Here is a 19,698-nt window from a genome sequence, read left to right as displayed (position 1 = left end):
GGTTTCAAATAACTGTCATGCCTCTTCCTTCCACCCTGGAGCTTGTAGCTTTTTTAATCCTGTCCTTTACACCCCGTTTGCCAGGCTGCCTTTGCTAAGCTGGAGCTTGCTCCTGGCACTTTGTTTTTGAAGCCTGGTGTGTTGGCTGAAGCTCCTGGGGATGCTGGTCACATTTGTCAGGGTGGGAGCAGAGCAAAGAAAGGAGGAGGAATTTCTCGGTTGGGCTTACAAACTGGAGTTTTTCAAAATTCCCAGCATGTTAAAAAAAATACAGAGCTAATCTGGCCCTTGGTCTCTAGGTTACGTTTGCCTCAGCCGAGGCTGAGCTCATGGAAAATTGCTTCCCAGCTCCCGTGCTCCGTGCCAAGATTAGTAGGTTTAAAACTAACCGATAACATCTTTGTAAACTTGGAGTCATTTCTTTAAAGCCTGCTGGTCCTTCCAGCCTGGATTTTGGAGCTTTCCTAGAGATCCAAGAGAGCCAAACAGGACGATGGCATCTACCCTGAAAAATCACCCAGGAGCCTGACAGTGCTTTCAGCTGCTCCCGAGGGAGGAAACAGGCTGATGTTTGCCAAGGCCCTGCGGGGTGTGCTGGGATCCTTCTCCCTGTTCCCAGCCGGATACACAGCACACAGCGACGCTCTGCGCGTAACTTATAATAATCACCGGTTTTATTTTTAAAAAATTACAATAGAAAAGTACCTTTAAACATATTTCCAAAAGCAGAGTAGACAATGTGGAAGCTTCTCTCCTCTCCACGAGACAAAGTACAGGAAATAGTTTGCTAAAAGAGTTAGTCCGTCGCTTGGGAACACTGGTATCGTTCCTTTTGGAGCCGCTCTGAGGTTTGTCTTGGATTTGATTTCTTCTCACATCACTTTTATCAGGCCCATTTTTTACAGAAGACCCCAACGGGACAGTTTCTGATGGTGAAAAACCCCATTTTTTCCTCCCCCTGTCCCACCCCGATGGCCAGAATCTCAGCCATCTTATTGTGGCCCACCCACAGGACAAGAGGAAGGAGAAAGGAAAAGGTGATGATGTTTAACGAGGCCACGAACAGCTGGGAAAAACCAGCTACAGTGAGGCCTGGGTAGCAGCTGAGCTCAGTGTTCCCTGCAGCTGGAATGGAGATGGGGGAAACGCAATGGAAGGAGAAGTTCTGCACCTCCCTTTGCAAGAAACGGAAACTGATAGAGCTTTTGAGTCAGTTTGCTCTCTTCTTTTTCCAAATTCCTCCTGGAGCTAGGAGAAGGAGAACTAGTATGTCAAGCAGTCTCTCTGCTGGTACTCTATCTCTGTAAAGGATGTTGGCAGCCTCCCTTCTCATCTTTGCACATGGAAACATGGGAATGCCACACAGAGAGCAGCTGGGCCAGCATAACATCGGCACTCAAACACTGGCCAGGCCAGGCCAGTGCTTCAGGATAATGGGGAGCCCCTCAGGACTCATGTCCAACCTGGAGGGAGCTGACAAACCAAGGATTTGTTGGTATGTTTTTTTATACAGCAGTTTATGTTGCCTGTAACAGCTTGGAGCAGTCATGGCAGCAGCAGGAGGAGGAGGAGGAGGCAAATTGTCACCTTGCTACGTGTGTGGGCTGCCTGCCCATCCCTGATCTGAGCTGTTGTACCCCACTGAAGCTTTGCACAGCAGCTATGAACACAGCCCCAAGGTAAAAAAACCATGGGAAGGAAGTTCCTGGTCGTCCTGCCTGCTGGTCATTTGGTGCAACTGGGAAGAGAACAGTAATACTGTAGTGTCTGCAGACACCTTGCCAACACAGCCAGAGTGTTGGCACAGTTCCTGTGCCAGGGGAGCACACTTCCTGCAAACCTGCATCATGTGTGTCGACATCCTCACGCTTGTGAACATCGTGCCTTCCACATGCAGCTGCCAGGGCCAGGGGATAATAGGACTCTTCTTTACACACGTCGAAAGTCAAGCACAAAGCCTGTGGTCCGACCCGGTGGAAGATTGTCCTCTTGAGGAACTTTGGTACAAAAATACTTGTTCTTGTTTTGGTTTTTTTCCTTTTACTTTCTTTTTTATTTTTTCTTTCTTTTTTCTTTTTTTTTCTTTTTTTGTAGTCTGCTTTCCTATGGTTCCATTTGAAAAGGCTTTTCAAACACTACAGCAATGCCTGTCAAACCATGCTTTCAGGAGTAACACACTCTTCCTTACAAATATACAGTGTAAAAGAGGAAAATATTATTACTAGGTATGTTTTTCTTTTTTCTTCTAGGAGAGCAGATGTGTGATAGAGGCTGTGGGAAAGTCTTGGAGGAATCCAAACTTGTGTGAGGTTTTTTTTCAAGCCTGAAACAACAAAGAGAGGTGTTAAAAAAAAAAGAGCAGCTGTGATGGAGGAAAAAGGGCTGTGGTTAATCTCTCTTCCTTCATGGAAGGAAGGAAGCAAGGTAGGGGGGAGAGGGAGGCTTGTTTTGGAAATTTTGTGTCAGGACCCTGCTCTAAGGACAGTTGTTTAGCGGGGAAAGGGCAAGGTGGGACCTGCCTGCAGGGAGAGACCATAGCATCCCTGTCACAAAGAACCCCACTGATCCCACTTTGTTCCTCCTGCTGGCTGCAGTCCCTGGGGCTGGAAGTGGGAAGCCGGGAGTTAAGTGTGAGTTTTGCAGTTAAGAGGAATTCAGTCTCTGTTGATCCAAGGCAGGAAGCAAGGAGGGAGATGAGATTAGCAGGGTAATGAGAGGCATTCCTTGGCTGTGGAAACTCTCACCCCAGATAACAGCCATCCAGGGGAATGACAGGGCCATGGCTCTGCAGGGCAGTAGCTGGAGCAACCCCAGGGCCCTGCCAACCTCAGGGCCTGTTCCTCAGGGACATCATTGTGTTGACTTCCTCACTCCTCTGCCCCTTCCCGAAGCAGCTGAGCCCGCAGGGTGGCATCCTTACCAGCACACTGAGGTCCTGTGGAGAGCACACCAACCCAGTAGCCACTTTGGAAGACTCCATTAATACCCACAAGACTGACTGTAGGCCACCATCACACACCTGAGACCTGTGGGAGGACACGGCAGAGAGTGAGGGACGCTGGCACTGGGGACTGAGGTCAGTTTGCTGAGGGCAGGGTTGATTTCACAGGGACCACAGCTGGCACTTCCCAAGGGGACAGCTTGCAGCTTATTGGGCCAAAGATAGCACTTGGTGGTCTCAGATGTCTTTTCCAACCTAACTGATTGTGGGATTAGCCCTGCCATGATGGGCTCCAGGCAGCAAATCCAGACAGATGCAGGCAGGAGAGCCGGGCCCTCAGCCAAGCCCTCTGTGCCCTTCCCAGCTGGAGGAGCCTGGAAGGAAAACAGGAGGTCCCTGACCCTCCATCCTCACCACCCACTGTGGCTCTTGGGCTGGTGGACCTGTTTCAAGGGGTTTGCTCATCTCCCCTTCCCAAAAGCATCTCTGCTCACATTTTATCTGGAAACATTGGCACGTTGCATATTTTGGAAGAACCATTGGTTCCCAAAGCCTCGCTACTCCCTATTTTTATCTGCTGGGCCTAAAATAGCCAGTGAATTCTTTATGGATCCAAGTCTGGGGCCAGCTGCAGCTGGGGCTGGGCCTCATGCCCTCCCAGCTGAGTGACCTCCAGGGCTGCAGATGCCAGGCAGATGGGCAGAGCAGTCACATGTGAGCATGGGCAGCTGATGCCAGAGCTTTGGATCCATTGGCATTTCTCTACAAGCAGATGTGGAAGCAGGAGTCTTCCCAGCAGGGATTGTTTCTGGCTAGGGTGGTCCAGGCAGGCTGGGATTGCAGGGCAAGCAGTGCTCAGTGTCCACCAAGGCTCTTTTCCCTCTTCTGTGTGAGTCCCCTTTGTTTATTTATCCACAAAGGCCGAAGTTATTTGCAGAGCGTATCTTGCAAGGCTTTTTCCATCCGAAGGGGTCCCAGATGGAATGGGATCATCCCTCCTTCCTGCCGGGCAGCTGGGTGCTTGGTAAGGCTGTGCTTCTTGTTTTGGCACCCCCACCACCCCGGGCTGCCTGGATAGCTTTCCTTAAGGTTTAATGAGGTGATGGTGTCAAGGCTGCCTTTTCCATCACAACACCTCCCTCTGGCATGCTGCCATTCCCTCCTGCCCCAGGACATGTGGGAAAGTGAATGATGGCACAGACATCCCTTTCTGGGGACAAGGAGGGCAACTGGACTTGGGGTGTCTGCTGGAAAGTGGCCGCCCACCCTGAGCTGCTGGAGAGCCTGGGAGTCCCAGTGGGGAAGCTCAGGGCAGAGGTGGAGGTGGTCCCCAGGTGGCCCAGGAGGATGGGACAGCGGCACTCACCCGGCATTCAGCAGAACTGACGGGATTTCCAGCCCTGAGAACCAGCCTCGGAGGGAGGGAGCCAGCGCATCTGCCAAGGCAAGGGGGACACAAGGTGAGAGAGGGGGGCTGGCTGCCCAGCCTGGCAACATCAGGCTGTGGCTGGGCTCCCTTTTGCTGGCTTTTCCCAGCTTTTCCCAGGAACAGGGTGGAGGGAGGTTGGAACAGCAGTACAGCCATCCCAGCTCCAATTCCAACAGTAACACTGAGGCACAGCCCCTGGCATGGCTGCTTCCAGCAGGATGGAGCTGGGACAGCAGCACCATGGTCCCACTGAGCAGGAGTGAGCTCATCCTTCTCAGCTCCTGCAAAGCCCGCTTGAAACAGGGTGGAAAACATCAGATGCCAAAATTTGGCATGCAGGCACTCAGTGCTCTGCCAGATCACTCCAAGCCAGCCCCACTGTCCATCCTGCAGTTCCTGGTCCCGCTGCTGTCTGCAGGATCCAGCAAAGCAGCTCCAGTTTGGATGGTGGCACCAGTCTCCAGCCCCCACCCAGCAAAGCCACAACCCCAGCAGCTGCACAGGAGGATGGGAAGGTACCACCAGCACCCTCCCCAGCAGGCTGATATTTCACATCAGGTAATGTTGCTTCTGTCTAACATCAGGTCTCAGCCTGGGTTTTCCCAAGGGACCCTCAGAGCTTCTGTATGCCTGTTTCCTTGGCTGTGCGCTTCCCTGAGCAGGGCAGGTGCTGCCTGTTAGCAGTTATTTGACAAGGCAAGTACGTAGCTGCAATAATATTTACTAACACTCTTCCTATGAACAGCAGGGCCCAGAAAGCTGGAGTTTCATCCAAAGCCTGCACATGATTTGCACACTGAGCACTTTTCATCACCCTTCTGCTCAAACCAGCCTCTGGCTGCTCCAGCTCTCAGTGATGGTGGCTCTGGATAACCTGGCTCAATCCTGGTGGGCCAAGGCCAAAAGCCTTTTGGATGCAGTTTATCTGGCAAATCTGTTTCCATGTGCTTGTTGCCTCCTGTTCATCGCTGAGCTGGAGCTCACGGCAAGGAGCAAAAGCCAGGGTGCTGCCCAGCATGGATGCTGAGGAGGTGCCCTTTCCCCCTTGTGGCAGGGGTCCTTTGCCAGCATCCCCATGATGCTGCAAGGCTGGCACTGCAAAGAAATCCTCTTCCTCCGCCATTTCCACCTCTCCTCCTCTTTCCCCTGCTCCTCTCCCAGGCGGATGGTTAATTTTTAACAGCCCATGCTGCCACCGGGGGCCAGCAGCAGCCGGCAGAAAGCGCTTGTGACGAGGCAGCTCCTCGTCAATAAAAGATGGACCCTCCATTTGTGCTTCACTTCCCTCTCCTCCCCGTGAGAGCTGCTTGCCTTCACACCCCATGAGCAGCACATCCATGAGCAGCATCCCAGCCGTGCTGCAGGGGCAGCCAGGGGTTCTGGAGGCCCCCTCTCACACTGGCAGCCGGATGGTTCAGTGCCATGGGCTTGGGAGCATCCCCAGCTCTCCCTCCTCCCTCACCACCTGCCCCACCACAGGTACCAGCAAAAGTAGGAAGGCAGAGAGAGGAGTCTGGGGAAAGACAGGAACCCCTGCCAGCGTTCTGCTCCATTTGGGAGCTGTCCCTAACTCTCAGGGAGCGGGGAGTGAGTGCCTGTGAGCCGGGCAGAGTTAGTGGTGCAGTGAGCACCGAGGGGAAGGGGGGGGCCAGGGCAGGAGGGAGGGTGAGCAGTGGAGGTGGATGGTTGGAATTACCTGGGCGTGCAGCGAAGCGGGGTAGGTGAAAGCAGGAGGAGGTAGAGCAGGTGCTAATTCCGCTGGGTACAGAGGGTACGGCCCCCACACTTCAGGGCTACTGGGGTAAAGTGCAGGTACTGTGAGCTCATCTGCAAGAGAAGAAGAGGGAGAGTTAATGGTGACCAGAGGGCTGTGACCCTCACTGCATCCTTCCTTCTCCCCTTGATGCAGGAGCAGAGCTGCCCCTGGAAAACTGTGAGGTGCCACCACTGAGAGCTGGCTCACAAAACTAAAACAGCATTCTCCCACTGGGATAACATGAGGTGAGCAATGCTATGGGGCTGGGGATGTCACTCAGAGAGCTGGGGCTGGGTTCCTTGTCTCCACGAGGTTTAGTAAAACCAGGGATTCAGCAGAGGAGAGTGTGTAGCTCATGCCTGTGTGCAGCAGCAGGGTGAGGAGCCAGAGTCTGCACGAGAGAAGCTCTTCCAGAAGTGACAACAGGCATGGAGCACTCACAGCAGGGCATTTCCAAGGTCTCTCCTGAGACCTCACCCTGCTGGCTGTCACCTGTGCCAGGTCCTCTCCTTTGGGAGCCCCCAGCACGTGCCACCGCACAGCAAGCAGGTACCAATGCTTCCAATGGCACCTGGTATTCCCCTTGGCCAACCCCCTCATGATGTCCTCCCTCCTTCCAGTTCCAATATCCCTGGTGCCTGCCAGCCCGAGCCCTGCTGGCAGTGCAGGGGGTACTCACAGGGCTCCCGGGCGATGAACTGAGGTACAGCAGTGGGGAGAGGGGTGCTGGGATTTGGGGTGCCCACCAGCTTGTTCTTGGCCATCTTGGTGTTGGCCTTGGCAAATTCCAGCCGCAGCGTCTGGGGGATCTCGGGGTCGAAGCGGATGCCCTGCGGAAGGGAGGGAAGGAGGGAAGGAGGCGCAGCGGGTGGGCGAGCACCGCCGCGTGCCGGCCCCGCAGCAAAAATAACTCCCCGTTATTTATGGGTTTTTTTCAACTTGCAGCCCTGAAATGAGCTAATTTGCCGGGCCCCGAGGCGGCTCACATTCCTCCGGCATCTTTAGCATCGGCACCATATTTGGCAGTCGGCATCCCGCAAGGCCGAGCTCTTATCCAGAGGGATTAGTGGAGCCAAAAAAAAAAAAGTTTTACGTTGAAAATGAAAGAGAAGGAAAAAAACAACCCCGAACCAAAATGCAGGGAGAGCTGGGAAGGAATTGGAGAACCAGCTCCACACAGTTCTGCCTGTGATTATTTTCAGGTAACTTCACAAGTTGCTAAAAGAAAGTGAAATTTGTTTTTTTCTTTTGCAGACTTAGCTGGGATTTTTCCTGCTGAATAAACAGGGAATACTCTTTCTCATTTGCATCTAAGGCTCAAGTCCTGAATGTTCAAGCCCTCCTGGATGGCCCTGAGAAAGGTGAGAGTGACACAGCCCCCCAGGAGGGAGGATGCAGCTGAGAAACAAGATTGTCTGGAAAGATTGGGATGCCATGGGGCTGGCTGGCATGGGAGGTGCACATCCTAGTGATGGAGGAATTCAGAGAGCCTCTGGGGACAGGGAAGCAAGGGGAAAATGGAGCAATGGAATGGCTGAGCCAGGCACACTCACGTTCAGCGCGTTCTTGGCTGCCTCCGCCTCGGAGCGGCTGTCGAAGCTGACGAAGCCCACGGGCTGTGGAGGAAGGACAAGAGCCATCAGTCAGGTTCCTGGGTAGCCCAGAGGAGAGCCCCTCACCCCAGGGAATGGTGGGATGGTTACACCATGTGGGGCAGCTCCTACCTGCTTGGAGGTGAGTTTGATGAGCGACCCTTCGTACCCCTGTAAGGAAAGGATTAAAAAAGGTTTTTGGTGGAGATCCCCACAATTAAATACTAATAACTGAATAAACTGACTGAATTAGACTTCAGTGGGTTGCCAGATGGTGGGATGATGGGTTCCCAAGTGGTCTGGGGCCATGGGGCTGGGGCAGAGGCCAAACCCATGCTTTCAGCCCCCCTTTCCCTCCCCAGAGTGATACCTTAAAGGGTCTGAAGAGCAGGTAAAGTTCCCGGGGCTTGATATCCAGAGGCAACCCGCTGACAAAGAGTGTCCTCACCTGGAAAAGAATAAAGGTTCCTGGGGACCCTCTCTTGTCCCTAACTTGGGGATACACCACGCTCCCTCTAGCCGGAGGGACGATGCCAGCCCAAGGGGAGCAGACAAAAGCCTTAAGCCAATGTGCTGGTGTTGCATCACACTTGAGTGATGCTGAGGTTTTGGGAGGGGTGGCCCTATCCTTCATGTGGCCATGGAGGAAGCTGCTAAGGCACCATGGAAAGGTAGCAGGGACCTGTCCTCACCCCAGCAGTTCTCTCCAGGTTAAAAAGCTCACAGAATCCCAGCACCTTCCTACCCTGTCTGGCCAACAGGATTTCTCCCATCATCCCAAGCAGATCCTGGACAATGCCTGTTGTCTCAGTTTAATTGCAGCAGCTCATTAAGGACTGGGAGAAGCAAACACGAGCTCTTCCTCCTGGAGGAAAAGCCCTGGTTTAGAGAGGGCTGGATTTAAACAACTTGTGCCTGGTTTGTAAAAGTCACCTTTTTAGGGGTTTTAACCCTTTTTAGGTGGATCTAATTTTATCGTGGTGCAGCGTCCTCAAAGGGGCGTTGGGATGTTTGGCAGAAATTCTGCTCCCACCACCCTGAGGGGGGATGTGGGGCTCCTCCAGGATGGGCAAACCCTGTGCTGGGATGGTTTTGCTTTACAACCAGCTTGTAACCGGGAGAGCAGTGTGGGGAACTGAATCTGTTGTTCCTCTCCTCATCCCCAAAATCTCGTCCTAACACTTTGGGCTGCTGAAGGGGAAAACCTCCATGTATTTTATTTCATTTTTTTGTCCAGGCACCCTGCCTGCCCCATTCCCTGGGAAAGAGACATGGGAAACAGCCAGAAACAGCCACCCCAGGCCTATTCTTTGCTGACATTTCTTCTTTCTCCTGCAGATAAGCTATCTCCCCCATCTCCCAGCCTGGGAGCAGCAAACATTCCTGCTTTGTGGAACAAAACCTCTGGCTGACCTATATCTATTAAATAACAAAAGGTACTCAGCTGTTTGCACACAGCCCTTGTGTCAACAGCCCCGGTGATACCCATCCTGGGTGCCAGCATTATCATCACCATCATCACCATCATCATCATCATCCCTGCGGGTACCAGCATCCAGGCTGGATGAGATCAGCAGAGAAGGGGTGTCCTCACCTCTTCCTGAGCCAGGGCTACTAGCCTGTCCCCTCTATTGGGACCATCCCCCAGAGCTCCTCAGGGGACCCCTGCCAGCTTTCTGCTTGTCTGCTGGGACCAGGGAGTGATGGAGCATCCCACAGTGTTCAGTGCTGCCCCGTCCCCCAGTGGAGACATTGCCCCAGTTTCTCCTGGCAGGGGCTAGGGAGGGATTCACCTGGAGGATCTCCCCTTGTGTCCATGAAATTCAACCTAAAGAAAACAACCTTTTCCTTTCCTAGGGTGAAAAATACTGGCTTTCACACAGGTCCTTCTGAGCACGGCTGCTGTTCAGGGAATCGGCTCTCCAGACACATGCACCCTCCCAGGTGGGTTTACATCCTGAGCATCCCTGCAGGGTGTCCTCTGTCTCCCTCATCCCTGGAGCCATCCCTGGAGCCATCCCTGGCTTCCTGCCTCTCCTCTCCCTGGGGAGCTTCAGGAAACACCAGGGACCAGTGGGAGGGAGTGGGGAACCCGCTGCCAGTTCGCATCCCTGAAATCCAAACCGTGCATGCCCAAGCCTGCCAGACCATTTGTCCCCAAAGCCACATGGGAGAGAGACAGAGATGAAAGATCCCAAGGAGCCCTCCAAAATTCAGCCCCACAGAGGAAGGGCTTCTCCTCTGTAATGACTTTGTTTTCTTTGCAAGTTCAAATGCTGGTCGGCCAAGTTTGAATCTGCAAAATTATACAGTGGCAAGAGGGAGAAGGGCTCTAAAGGATCCCCCAGCTGGATTCCAGCCCCAAAAGGGTTTTTGGGGCCCAGGACAGGGGATGGGTACGAGCTCCTGGGTGCTCCTCATCTGCGCCCCACAAATGCACCCAGCCCCAGGGATGTTGGAGTAGGTCCTACATGAACAGCATCCTTTTGCTGGGTAACAAGCAGGTGGGATGGCAGAGCAAGGGAGCATCCTTGGGGATAATCCCAGCAGGCTGCACAGATGCCCTTTTGCCAAGGGAAAGATTCTAGACAGAAATATTACTCCTGCCCTTAAATGGAAGGGGAGCTTTGGCCCACAGGGAGGTAGTCCAGGTTTTTTTGTGCTGAAATCCCAGGGATTCAGTCCCCATCCTCTAACAGAAACACTCCTAGGGCAAAATCCTTCCCTGAGAAAAAAAAAAAAAACCTTATCAGAGAAATGGCCAGGCAGCAGGCACATATCTGTTCTTCCACAGGGAAGAATTACTCCTTCAGAGAGGTGGATCAGGCATGGCATCTGCTCCCAAGGATGTCATGGGACAGGGCCAGACTGACAGCTCTCCAGCAAGGATTAAAGGGCACTGGAGCATGGGATTCCCCCAGCCTAAACCCCACTGTATTTTTGGACAGCCTGAGCTGTTTCAGTTCTACTGTATGAACATCTTTCAGTTTCTGTTTGGTGGAGTATTTCTCCATCTCTCCTTCTTCCTGGGGTGAAACCAAAGATTTTTTAAAAGTCAGCATGCCAATGTTTGCTCCAGGAGGAGCTCAAAATTGACCACCTTGACTTCCTTCCATGGGCATGGCAGCTATGGGACTGCTCCAAGTCCCTTTCCACACTACTCCTATTGTCCTGCTGCTGCACCCCACAGCTCCCAAATTTCTCAGGGCTGCTGGATCCTACCTATGTTTACATTGAAAATGAAAGAGAAGGAAAAAAACAACCCCGAACCAAAATGCAGGGAGAGCTGGGAAGGAATTGGAGAACCAGCTCCACACAGTTCTGCCTGTGATATGTCCCCTCCTGGCTTTTTGTTTTTCCTGCAGGAAGTCTGCCCTTCGTCTGTGCTACTCTCCTCTTTCTTGGAAATCATCTCCATCCCATGCCTGGCCTGTCCCCTCTCACCTTTGCATCCCATATCCCAGTCTGTTGTCCCTGAAATCCTGTATCTCATCTTGGGTCAGTTTAAGGGACGCTGGAAAGGATCTGTGGAGGTTAGGGCCGAGGACATGCAAGGAGAGACAAAGATCTGGGCCAGGAGGTGACTGGGGTCTCCAGAGCATGGATCAAGGATGACCCCAGCATGGAGAGGTCCATGATGGAGCACCAGCAGCCCTCCTCCTCCTCCTCTTCCTCACATGAAGCCACAAGCTAGGTTTGTCTCCTGCAGGTAAGGAGGCACTAGGGGGGCATTTGCTTGGCTTGGACACCCATCACACAGCAGTGCCCAGAGGGATCCCAGAGGAATCCCAGCACCATCCTGGTCCCCTGTCCTGCCCTGCCCTGCCCTGCCCAGACCAGCCCCGGTAAACGTTAACAGGCCGTGGGGAGGCGGGAGGCGTCCGGGTGATTCATCCACGAGGCATTTAATCGCCTCCTTCAGCCCAACTCCCATCCCTCGTCCTTCCGTCCGTGCGTGCGCCCCTTCCAGCGGGGCTCGCTTTAATGCTCCACCAGCCGATGATCCGCCTGACTGCCCGCCGCCTCGCCGGGGAGGCACCGGATCCGGCGGCAGCGGGAGGGCGATGCCACGGGGCTGCCATCGAGCCGTGCAGCCGGGCCGGCAGGGCTTCCCTCCCATTCCCGGCAAAGCGGGGTGCCGCCTCCCCCGCGGCTGCGGGGTGCCCTCCCGCCCCGCCGGGATTAGTCCTGGCATAAATAGTCTCTTGGCTAATGGAGCGTCTTCCTCGGCTGGGTTTAGATTGCCGGGCTGTGTGTACGCATGCCTTGAGCCCGCAAAACTGCCCGACATAAACAAGGCTGAGGCCGAGGGATGCCGGTTCCTCCGCCCGGGGGATGCGGGAGGAGCGGCACACGTCTCCGGCCTCTCCACCCGGAGCCGCTTTGCTGGAAAATCGCGGTTCTCTCACGTCCGGTGAAGGACGGGAGCAGAGAAACAGCCCTTGGGGAAAAGCGAGTCCAGAGCTGCCGGGGCTGGAACGAGGAAGCGGCAGAGGAAAAGGCAGTGAGCAGCCAAGGGAGCAGATGGGGGATTGCAACAGAGCGGAGGAGCGGCGGGATCAGGCGCGGGTCACACTCGTCCCTGTCCCGCCTGGAGCTGGCTTCCAAACCCTCCGGACCCCGCGCTTTAAGGAGGAAAGGAAGCAGGAGCACGGGGGGATGCAACACAGGGGCCACGGGGGCAGGTTTTATCCACTCGCTGGGCACATTCCCGCTGGGAAGCATCCCTGGGGTCCCCTCCCCATGGCACGGCTCCCCCGGGATGAGGGATCTGGCATGGGATGGGGACGAGAGCCTCGAGCCGGGCTCTCCGCAGCCATTCCGCTACCAAATAAGGCCTCCGCCGAGCCTTTCACATGCCGTTCTCGCCCGGCCAGAGTGACGTGACCGCCTTCCCAAATTGTTCTGGCTCCTCCGTGGGGAAGCCCCTGGCCCACAGCTCCCCTGCACGGGGGGAGGGGGGGGCACGAGAGTGACGGGGAAGCCCCCGGCGTGCCAGTGGGGAGCGGGCATGAAGTGGGGGCTTCTCCCACCTGGCAGCACCCTGAGTGACCTCTCCCTCTCCTCTTCTGAGGGAACAGGAGGCTGGAAGGCAAGCACTGGGAGGGGGGAGGTGAGGCACAGTAGCTGGACAACCCTTTCCCTGCGCTTGAGCAAATAGGACAGCACCGGCTCCTCCAGCCTGGGCTGGAACAAGTCCTGCAGGGAAAATACCTGCTTGGCACTGGAGCAGCGCGGCTGGCAGGGAGGAGCGGGCATCGCCCACCTCGTGTGTCCCCGGCACCTCCCAGCCGTCCCCTCCGGGTGCTCTCCTTGTCCGGCATCACCGGGTCAGGGGGCCCCCAAGGATGCACCAGCCAGCCCCGGGCCCTCCGGATCCGGCGGGAGCGGAGCGAGGGCTGCCCTGGTTTTGCCCGGTGCACGGTTCCATGCTTTTGAAAAGGCAACAGGCCTCCATGGGTGTCACCCTCTGCCATGCCCAACAGAGCCGCAGCATCATCTCCCACACACCCCGCAAGGCCTCCAGGGGAAAGAACTCCCCGTTTTTGAGGAATCTTTGGGAAGTTTGAAGCCAGAGCCCCCTCTGGAATTAAGCAAATGAAGGCAGGCGGCAGCGGGCGGTGGAGCTGAGGTGATCGATCCCAGCGTTGGCCACCAAGCAGGGAGCTCAGCAGGGAGCTGCTGGAGCAGCCCAGCCGGGTGGAGGCTAAGGAAGAGGAGGAGGCGATCTCAGATCGGAATCTTCCCGCTCTCACTCTCACAAAGTCCAAATTCCCATCTCAAGGTCACGGGCAAAACCAGGAACTTTGCGGCTGGAATGAAGAAACCAGCTCTCACCGTGGTGGGGTGTGGGGTTGGTCTCCCGTGGGGATTGGAGCGTTTCGGACATTTTTGGGGTGAGACCCGTGGGAAAGAGATGCGCGGCCGCTGGATGCACGGTACCCACGGGCACCGGCAGCACCAGGCACCGGCAGCGGGACCGGGGGGAGCCTGGTTTATCCCCCACGCCCAGCGGGGCGATCCGTATCTCGCGTGGGGCTCCCCGCGCCCGCAGGTTCCCTCCGGCGAGGCGGAGGAGCGCTTGCGGCGAGCCCCAGGGGGATGCGGGCGGAGAATAGATGCGTCCCGGGGAGCGGGGATGCGGTCCCGCCACTCGTCCATGTCCCCCCTGCGGCAGCCCCAGGTACCGGGAGCCGGCGGGAGCCCCACGGCGCGGACCCCCCATCCCGCGGGGGTGCGTGGGCACCCGAGGACGGCAGCTCCCGGGAACCGCGGGTGGGGAAGGGGAAGCCGGACCCCCTCCGCCCCAAATCCCCGTGCGTGTGTCCCCCCGGTACCTCCTCCTCGGGCAGGCTGGTGTCGGCGGGGCCGCCCTCCCTGTCGGCGGGGACGCTGCTCATGGTGCGACCGGCCAGGCTCCTCGTCCCGCCGGCGGCAGCCGCGTCCGGGCGGGCGGCGCTGGGGGCTGGTCCCGGCGGCGGGGGGGGGGCCGGGGCGGGGCGGGGCGGCCGGGGAGGGACGGGGCGGGGGCGCGGCGGAGCGGCGGGGACGGACCGGGCCGGGCCGCGGGGGGATGGAGGAGTACAGGGATACGGGAGGAGGGCCATGGGAACGCGGGACGCAGGGCCGAGGACATGGGACACAGTGCCGGGAACACAAAGCTGGGGCCACAAGACACGGAGTTGGGAATACAGGACAATGCTGGAGAGATGGAAGGCAGTCTGGGACATGGGGATACAAGGCTGGGGACACGGGGAGCAAGAATGGGGAGAGGGACACAGCCTCAGGGACATGGGACACGGGCTGGGGTATAGGAGAGGGCTGGGCAGAGGGGACACAGTCCTGGGGACACTGGCACAAGGTTGAGGATACAGAACACCAGGCTGGGGATATGGGCACAGTCCCAGGGACATGAATGCATCACGGCTGTGGGGCAAGGAGGGGACAGTGCTGGGGACACCCAATGTAGGGCTGGGGGCGGTAGAAGGACTAGCAGGGGCTCATCACCTCAACCAGCCCCATCAGGGGGCTCAACCCCTCCCTGCCCAGCCCGGGGACTGCATTTAGGCTTCATGCCTAGGCTGGGCTTTTGCTGAGCCTGGCATTCGTTCTGGAGCTCGGTTTTGGGTCGTTCCAGCCCTGCTCAGTCCCCGGGCTCCCGCAGGGCTGTGTTCCCCCCGCAGCAGCAGCGTGACGGAGACCCTGGGGTGGGGACCAGCAGCTGTGTCCAGCCCAGGCGCCGCCTAGTCACAGTGCCCGGGGCTGCAGGTGCAGGTGACACCGAGGACATCCTGCCCGGGACACAGGGCTCCTTCCCAACGAGCGCTTAAGGTCACCGCGTGCCTTTCTGCGCCTCAGCAGCCGAAACAGCCCTGGGGCACCTGCCCGCCTGTCCTGCCGGCTGCCCAGGGGACACAGCCCGGCCACCCACAGGTTCGCAGCCTGCCTGCAGCAGCGATTCACAGGGCAGAAGCTCTTGAGCCGGGAGGTAGGTGGAAATGAGCTGCACCAGATGGATTTGGGGGAGTGGGAAGTGTCTGGCTACAAGGGCAGCTGACCCCAGAGGGAATCTAGAGCACAGGGATTGATGTAGTCACCCAGATCTGCTAGAGCCTCTGGCTTTTGGAGTAGGTTTTCAGCGAGGGGAGAAATAGAATAAGAATTTAGAGATGTGTTTAACTCCCTTTGTTTTCCCCCTCCACAGGCATCTGCACAAAAAGCTCTGGCTGGACAGCGGGTGGGACAATCCTCACAACCCTTATTTGGACTCAGCTTTGGGGAAGAGCTGCAGCTCCCCAGCAGCGCTGGAACCCAGGTTGGAATCACAAACCAGAAAAAGGGGAGGTTTGGATTTTTTTGTACCCATGAAAGTAGACTTGGGGAGAAAATCCAATTTGCTCCAGGAGATATTGCACTGCTTCCTTGCCTTGAAACCCCCGATCCCAAAACCCCATATCCACCAAAATTGGGGCTCCTCTGTGGTAGTTGCTCATCCTGTACCCTCTTTCTCTCTTTCCTACAGGAATTTCTGCTGCATCAATGTCCATCTGAGCTGGGACACAACGCTGGACTGTGTCACACAGGGACAGAAGGGGAAGTTGTGAACAGTTGGGGACTCTGGTGGGACAGTTGGGAATCACAGTGAGTCCCCAGACTCCAGTGGAACGAGTGGACAAGGTTCAGCTCTGCCCTGGGTCCTCCGGGAGGGAACCCGAGCAGGAGCAGCCTCCGGGGAAATGGGCGGAGGGTGGCACCGAGTGCGTAGAGCCTTTCCCACCCCAGGGCCCCCGTGGATCCGGGATGCGGGGCCGGGACCCCCGTGGAGCGCGGGGTCACACCGCCCTCTGCCGGCGCGACGGGACAGGTGGCACCGGGGCTGTCCCCGCCCCGCCAGCGCCTGTGTGACCCAGGCACAGCACCCCGCACAGTCCAAGGGCTGCGGTTCCCTCGGACACAGGAACAGGAGGTATTTTATTCCCGAAACAGAGCACGAACAGTAGAGTTAATGCATGAGAGACAACAGACTCAATGCAGGTCGGAGATTCCCGGTGGAAGATAAATAAATGACACAAAGAAGGAAGAAATGTTTTGATGGAATGAGGGATGTAGAGACCATACACTTCCCGGATTGTGTAGTGATTCCCAGGCACTGGAACGTGAGGCGGGTGCTCAGCTCTTGACAGGGGTGGACGCGGTCTTCATGGTCTTCTTCAGGTGGTGATAGTTGGGCAGGATCTTCATGAGGAAATCCAGCTGCAGCGTCTGGGGCTGGAAAGGGAGGGCAGGGGAGGTGAGGGCACAGCCGAGGGGGACAGGAGGTGGCAGCCAGCGTGTCCCCATGCCCCCCACACCCACACACCTGAGGCCGCTCGGTCTGCACACGGCGCAGGCAGTCGGCGCCGTAGATGACGGTGTTCTCCGGGATCACCTCGTAGGTGTTCACGTTGCAGCAGGCCCCGATGATGCAGCCGCTCGTCAGGATCACGTTCCTGCCTACAAACGCTGCCAGGGAGAGCAGAGGGAGGAGTCTCTGTGAGAGCTGTCCCCACAGCATTTACAGCAGGGCCAAAGGCACCGAGCCCAGAGTTACCTTTGGATTCTATGACGTTGTTGTCTCCCACCTTCATCGCTTGGGAATCTACAGGTCTGTGTTAAGTAAAATTGTAACAGACTTTGCTTTTTTTCAACAGGTGAAAAACCCTGATGCCATTTTCAAAGCACCACCCAGCCATGGGCTATCTAAACCCTGACAGAGCCCCAGAGATGTCTCCCCCCCGTGGTGAGATCCAGAAGCACAATGTGCCAGATGGCTTGTCACTGCACAGCCAGGATACAGCACCCAACCTCAAAAACATTGTTGGTGCCAATGACCATGGGCTTGGGCTCCACATCTTCGCTCTCTGGGGTTATATTTTCTGGGTACCTGCGGGAAGGAAGAACAGATTTCCACATCTGAGATAAACATGACAGTGCTCTGTGTGGCAGCTCAACTTTGTGACAGATTGAAGCCACAGATATCCCACCCAACTGAGCTGAACTGTCAGAATTTTGAGACTGCTTTGGATTAGGATTCTTCTACTCTGTCAGCCTGAGAAGGATTTAGAAAGGGACGTAGAAACCATCCAGTATCTGAAGGGGGCCTTCAAGGAAGCTGGAGAGGGACTCTGTCAGGAACTGGAGCGACAGAACAAGGAGTAATGGGCACGGACTTAAAGAGGAGATAAATTAGGCTACATAAAGGAAAGAAAACCTTTACTGTGATGGGAGTAACACATTGGAATAGGTTCCCCGAGGCAACAGTGGCTGCCCCAACCCTCGAAGTGTCCAAGGCCAGGCTGGACAGGCCTTGTGACTCTGTGGCTTCCCCCCATGCCATAGTGCCACACATGTACACAAAAGCACGACGTCTGGTGATTTCTTTTTTAACAAACTCTACCTCCCCAGGTTTTTTAAGCCCCCCCAGGGCGTCGCACGGACCCGTTGATGATGAGCGCCTGCTCCTCGATCAGGTTCCCCTCTCCGATGACGATAGGCCCCGCCTCGGCGATGATGCGGGCCTTGGGGTGGATCACGGTCCGGGGCCCTGCGGGAACAGCCCGGTGTCACCCCGCGCCCGCCCCGGCGGAACGGACGGGGCCGGGGCCGGAGCCGGGGCCGGGCCGGGGGACAGACCCTTACCGATGGTCACGTCCCCGCGGATCTCGCTCTCCACGCACACCACGGCGCCTGGCGCGATCTTCACGCTGCGGGGAGCGATGGGGCGGTCACCGGGGGATTCGCCCACGAACCGGGAGGGGACGCCGCGTGCCGGGGTGGCCGTGGCAGGGGGATCGGGGAGGGACCGGGAGGGATCGCGGCGGGAGCGGCACTCACTCACCTCTTCTGCGCCTTCTCCGCCATGGCCGCGGCCAGCGGCGCCTGCGCGGGGCGGGGCCCCGGGGCTGCGCGGGCCGGCCCGGCCCAGGCCGCTCCCCCGGGAACCCCGGGACCGCCCCAGGCGAGGAAAGCGGCTCGGAAAGGGGCTCGGCTGAGGCGGGCACCGGGACAGAGAGAGTGAGTCCCGTGTTCAGGGGCTCAGAGAGCGTCCTGCGTGTTCATGCTTGAGAAGCAGACACCGAGTCCCCCAAAAGAGCACCGGGCTCTTTTGGCCCGCTTTAGGGTACTGAAATAAATAAATAAATAAATAAATAAATAAATAAATAAATAAGGCTTTTTTTTTTCGCCCCTCAGAAGTGGAGACAAAGTTGTATGTTTTTCGGGGGAGTTCCCAGTCCCGCGATGTTGGCACTTAAGTGGAGCCAGCCCCACGCGGGCAGTGTCAGGGCAGTGAAACAAACAAATCAGCAAACTGCAACCCCTGCAAGCAGCCTGTTCTTCATCGTATGCCTCTGCCTTGTTCCTTTCCTGCTCCTGCCCCCCAAAAATAACAAATAGTAAACAGTAAATGAAGCCCTTCACTGAGAGCCTCCCTCCTCTGGGGTGCTGGCAGCTGCACAGGACGCGTGGTTCTCTTCTGTCCAGGTTATCCATGCTATGAAAGTCACACTCTCAGGTCCAGGAGGGAGCAGGAGCTCGACTGTGCCACCCTGCCCCGCACCAACAGCGATGCCACGGCCGTGCGCAGGAGGACCAAGCTCCCCACCATCGCCAGGACAGAAGTAGAAACTCACAGGTTCTCTATCAATGGCCACTTCTACAACCACGAGGTAGGAAATTTTAGGCTTGGCTTTGTCACCCGCCCCCCTCCCTCCTCCCAGGCCTCGCCCCCTCCCCAGACCCCCTTCTCCGGAGGGGGATCCCCTCCTAGTGAGGGGGCCCCTGTTACTCGGACCTCCCACCCCAGGACCCCCCCAGCGTGATGTAGGGACAGCCGGAGCCCCGGCGCTGTGGGGCGCTGTGTTGAACTGCAATGGGGGGACCCGCAGAGCGGCTCCGACCCCGTGTGGGGACCCCAGCGAGGGCGGGGGCGCCGGGCTCCGGCCCTCAGGGCTTTATTATTGCCCGGCACCCCGAGCCCCGCGGCTGCGAGGGAAGAATGAGAGGGGAGGACGGGGAGACAGGAGAGATGGGGATGGTGAGTGAGGACGGGGAGGGAGAGGGGTCGGAGTGAGGAGGGGAAAGGCCGAGGGGGCAGAAGAGGGACGGTGGAGACAGGAGGAATAGAAGGGAGTAGCGGGGAAGGGATAGGACGGCAAGGACTGGGGGGGGTCGGGTTTGGGAGGAGAGGAAAGGAGCGTTTCAGGGGGAGAGGGAAGGGGGAGAAAGAAAGGGAATACGCGGGGAAGGAAGCAGGGGTAGAGAGAGGGACAGAAGGGGAGGCCGAAGCCTCCGCGCCTTACCTGCGGAGCCCGCACAGGAAGCTCCCGTCCCCACCGTGCTCTGAGTGAGCAAATGCCGGTTGAGGTGCTTTCCCGGGTCTAAATCGCCTGGGCCCGCCCCGCGCAGCCGCCCTGGGGCCCCGCCCTGCACACCTGTGCTG

At 57.1% G+C, this 19,698-nt stretch overlaps 2 protein-coding genes across 2 annotated transcripts; both read right to left on the bottom strand.

Annotated features, from left to right (window-relative positions):
- Positions 1-652: 652 nt before the first annotated feature.
- On the bottom strand, positions 653-14,153 carry RBPMS (RNA binding protein, mRNA processing factor). Its single transcript, XM_058803614.1, has 9 exons — positions 14,057-14,153; positions 8,089-8,166; positions 7,851-7,889; positions 7,680-7,742; positions 6,806-6,956; positions 6,067-6,197; positions 4,308-4,377; positions 2,921-3,026; positions 653-2,323 (listed from the first exon to the last, which is right to left on the bottom strand). Exons 1-7 carry the CDS (start codon positions 14,117-14,119, stop codon positions 4,315-4,317), a joined length of 588 nt encoding a protein of 195 aa, XP_058659597.1. The 5' UTR covers positions 14,120-14,153; the 3' UTR covers positions 653-2,323; positions 2,921-3,026; positions 4,308-4,314.
- A 1,506-nt stretch (positions 14,154-15,659) lies between these two features.
- On the bottom strand, positions 15,660-18,359 carry DCTN6 (dynactin subunit 6). The gene is made up of 7 exons (XM_058803873.1): positions 18,097-18,359; positions 17,898-17,962; positions 17,697-17,802; positions 17,054-17,142; positions 16,810-16,857; positions 16,579-16,721; positions 15,660-16,487 (listed from the first exon to the last, which is right to left on the bottom strand). The coding sequence occupies exons 1-7, from the start codon at positions 18,117-18,119 to the stop codon at positions 16,389-16,391; spliced, it is 573 nt and encodes a 190-aa protein (XP_058659856.1). The 5' UTR covers positions 18,120-18,359; the 3' UTR covers positions 15,660-16,388.
- Between the last annotated feature and the right edge of the window lie 1,339 nt (positions 18,360-19,698).

Source organism: Ammospiza caudacuta, chromosome 4 (genome assembly GCF_027887145.1).
Source record: "Ammospiza caudacuta isolate bAmmCau1 chromosome 4, bAmmCau1.pri, whole genome shotgun sequence".
Classification (NCBI taxonomy): domain Eukaryota; kingdom Metazoa; phylum Chordata; class Aves; order Passeriformes; family Passerellidae; genus Ammospiza; species Ammospiza caudacuta.
This window is presented reverse-complemented; position numbering and strand designations above follow the sequence as displayed.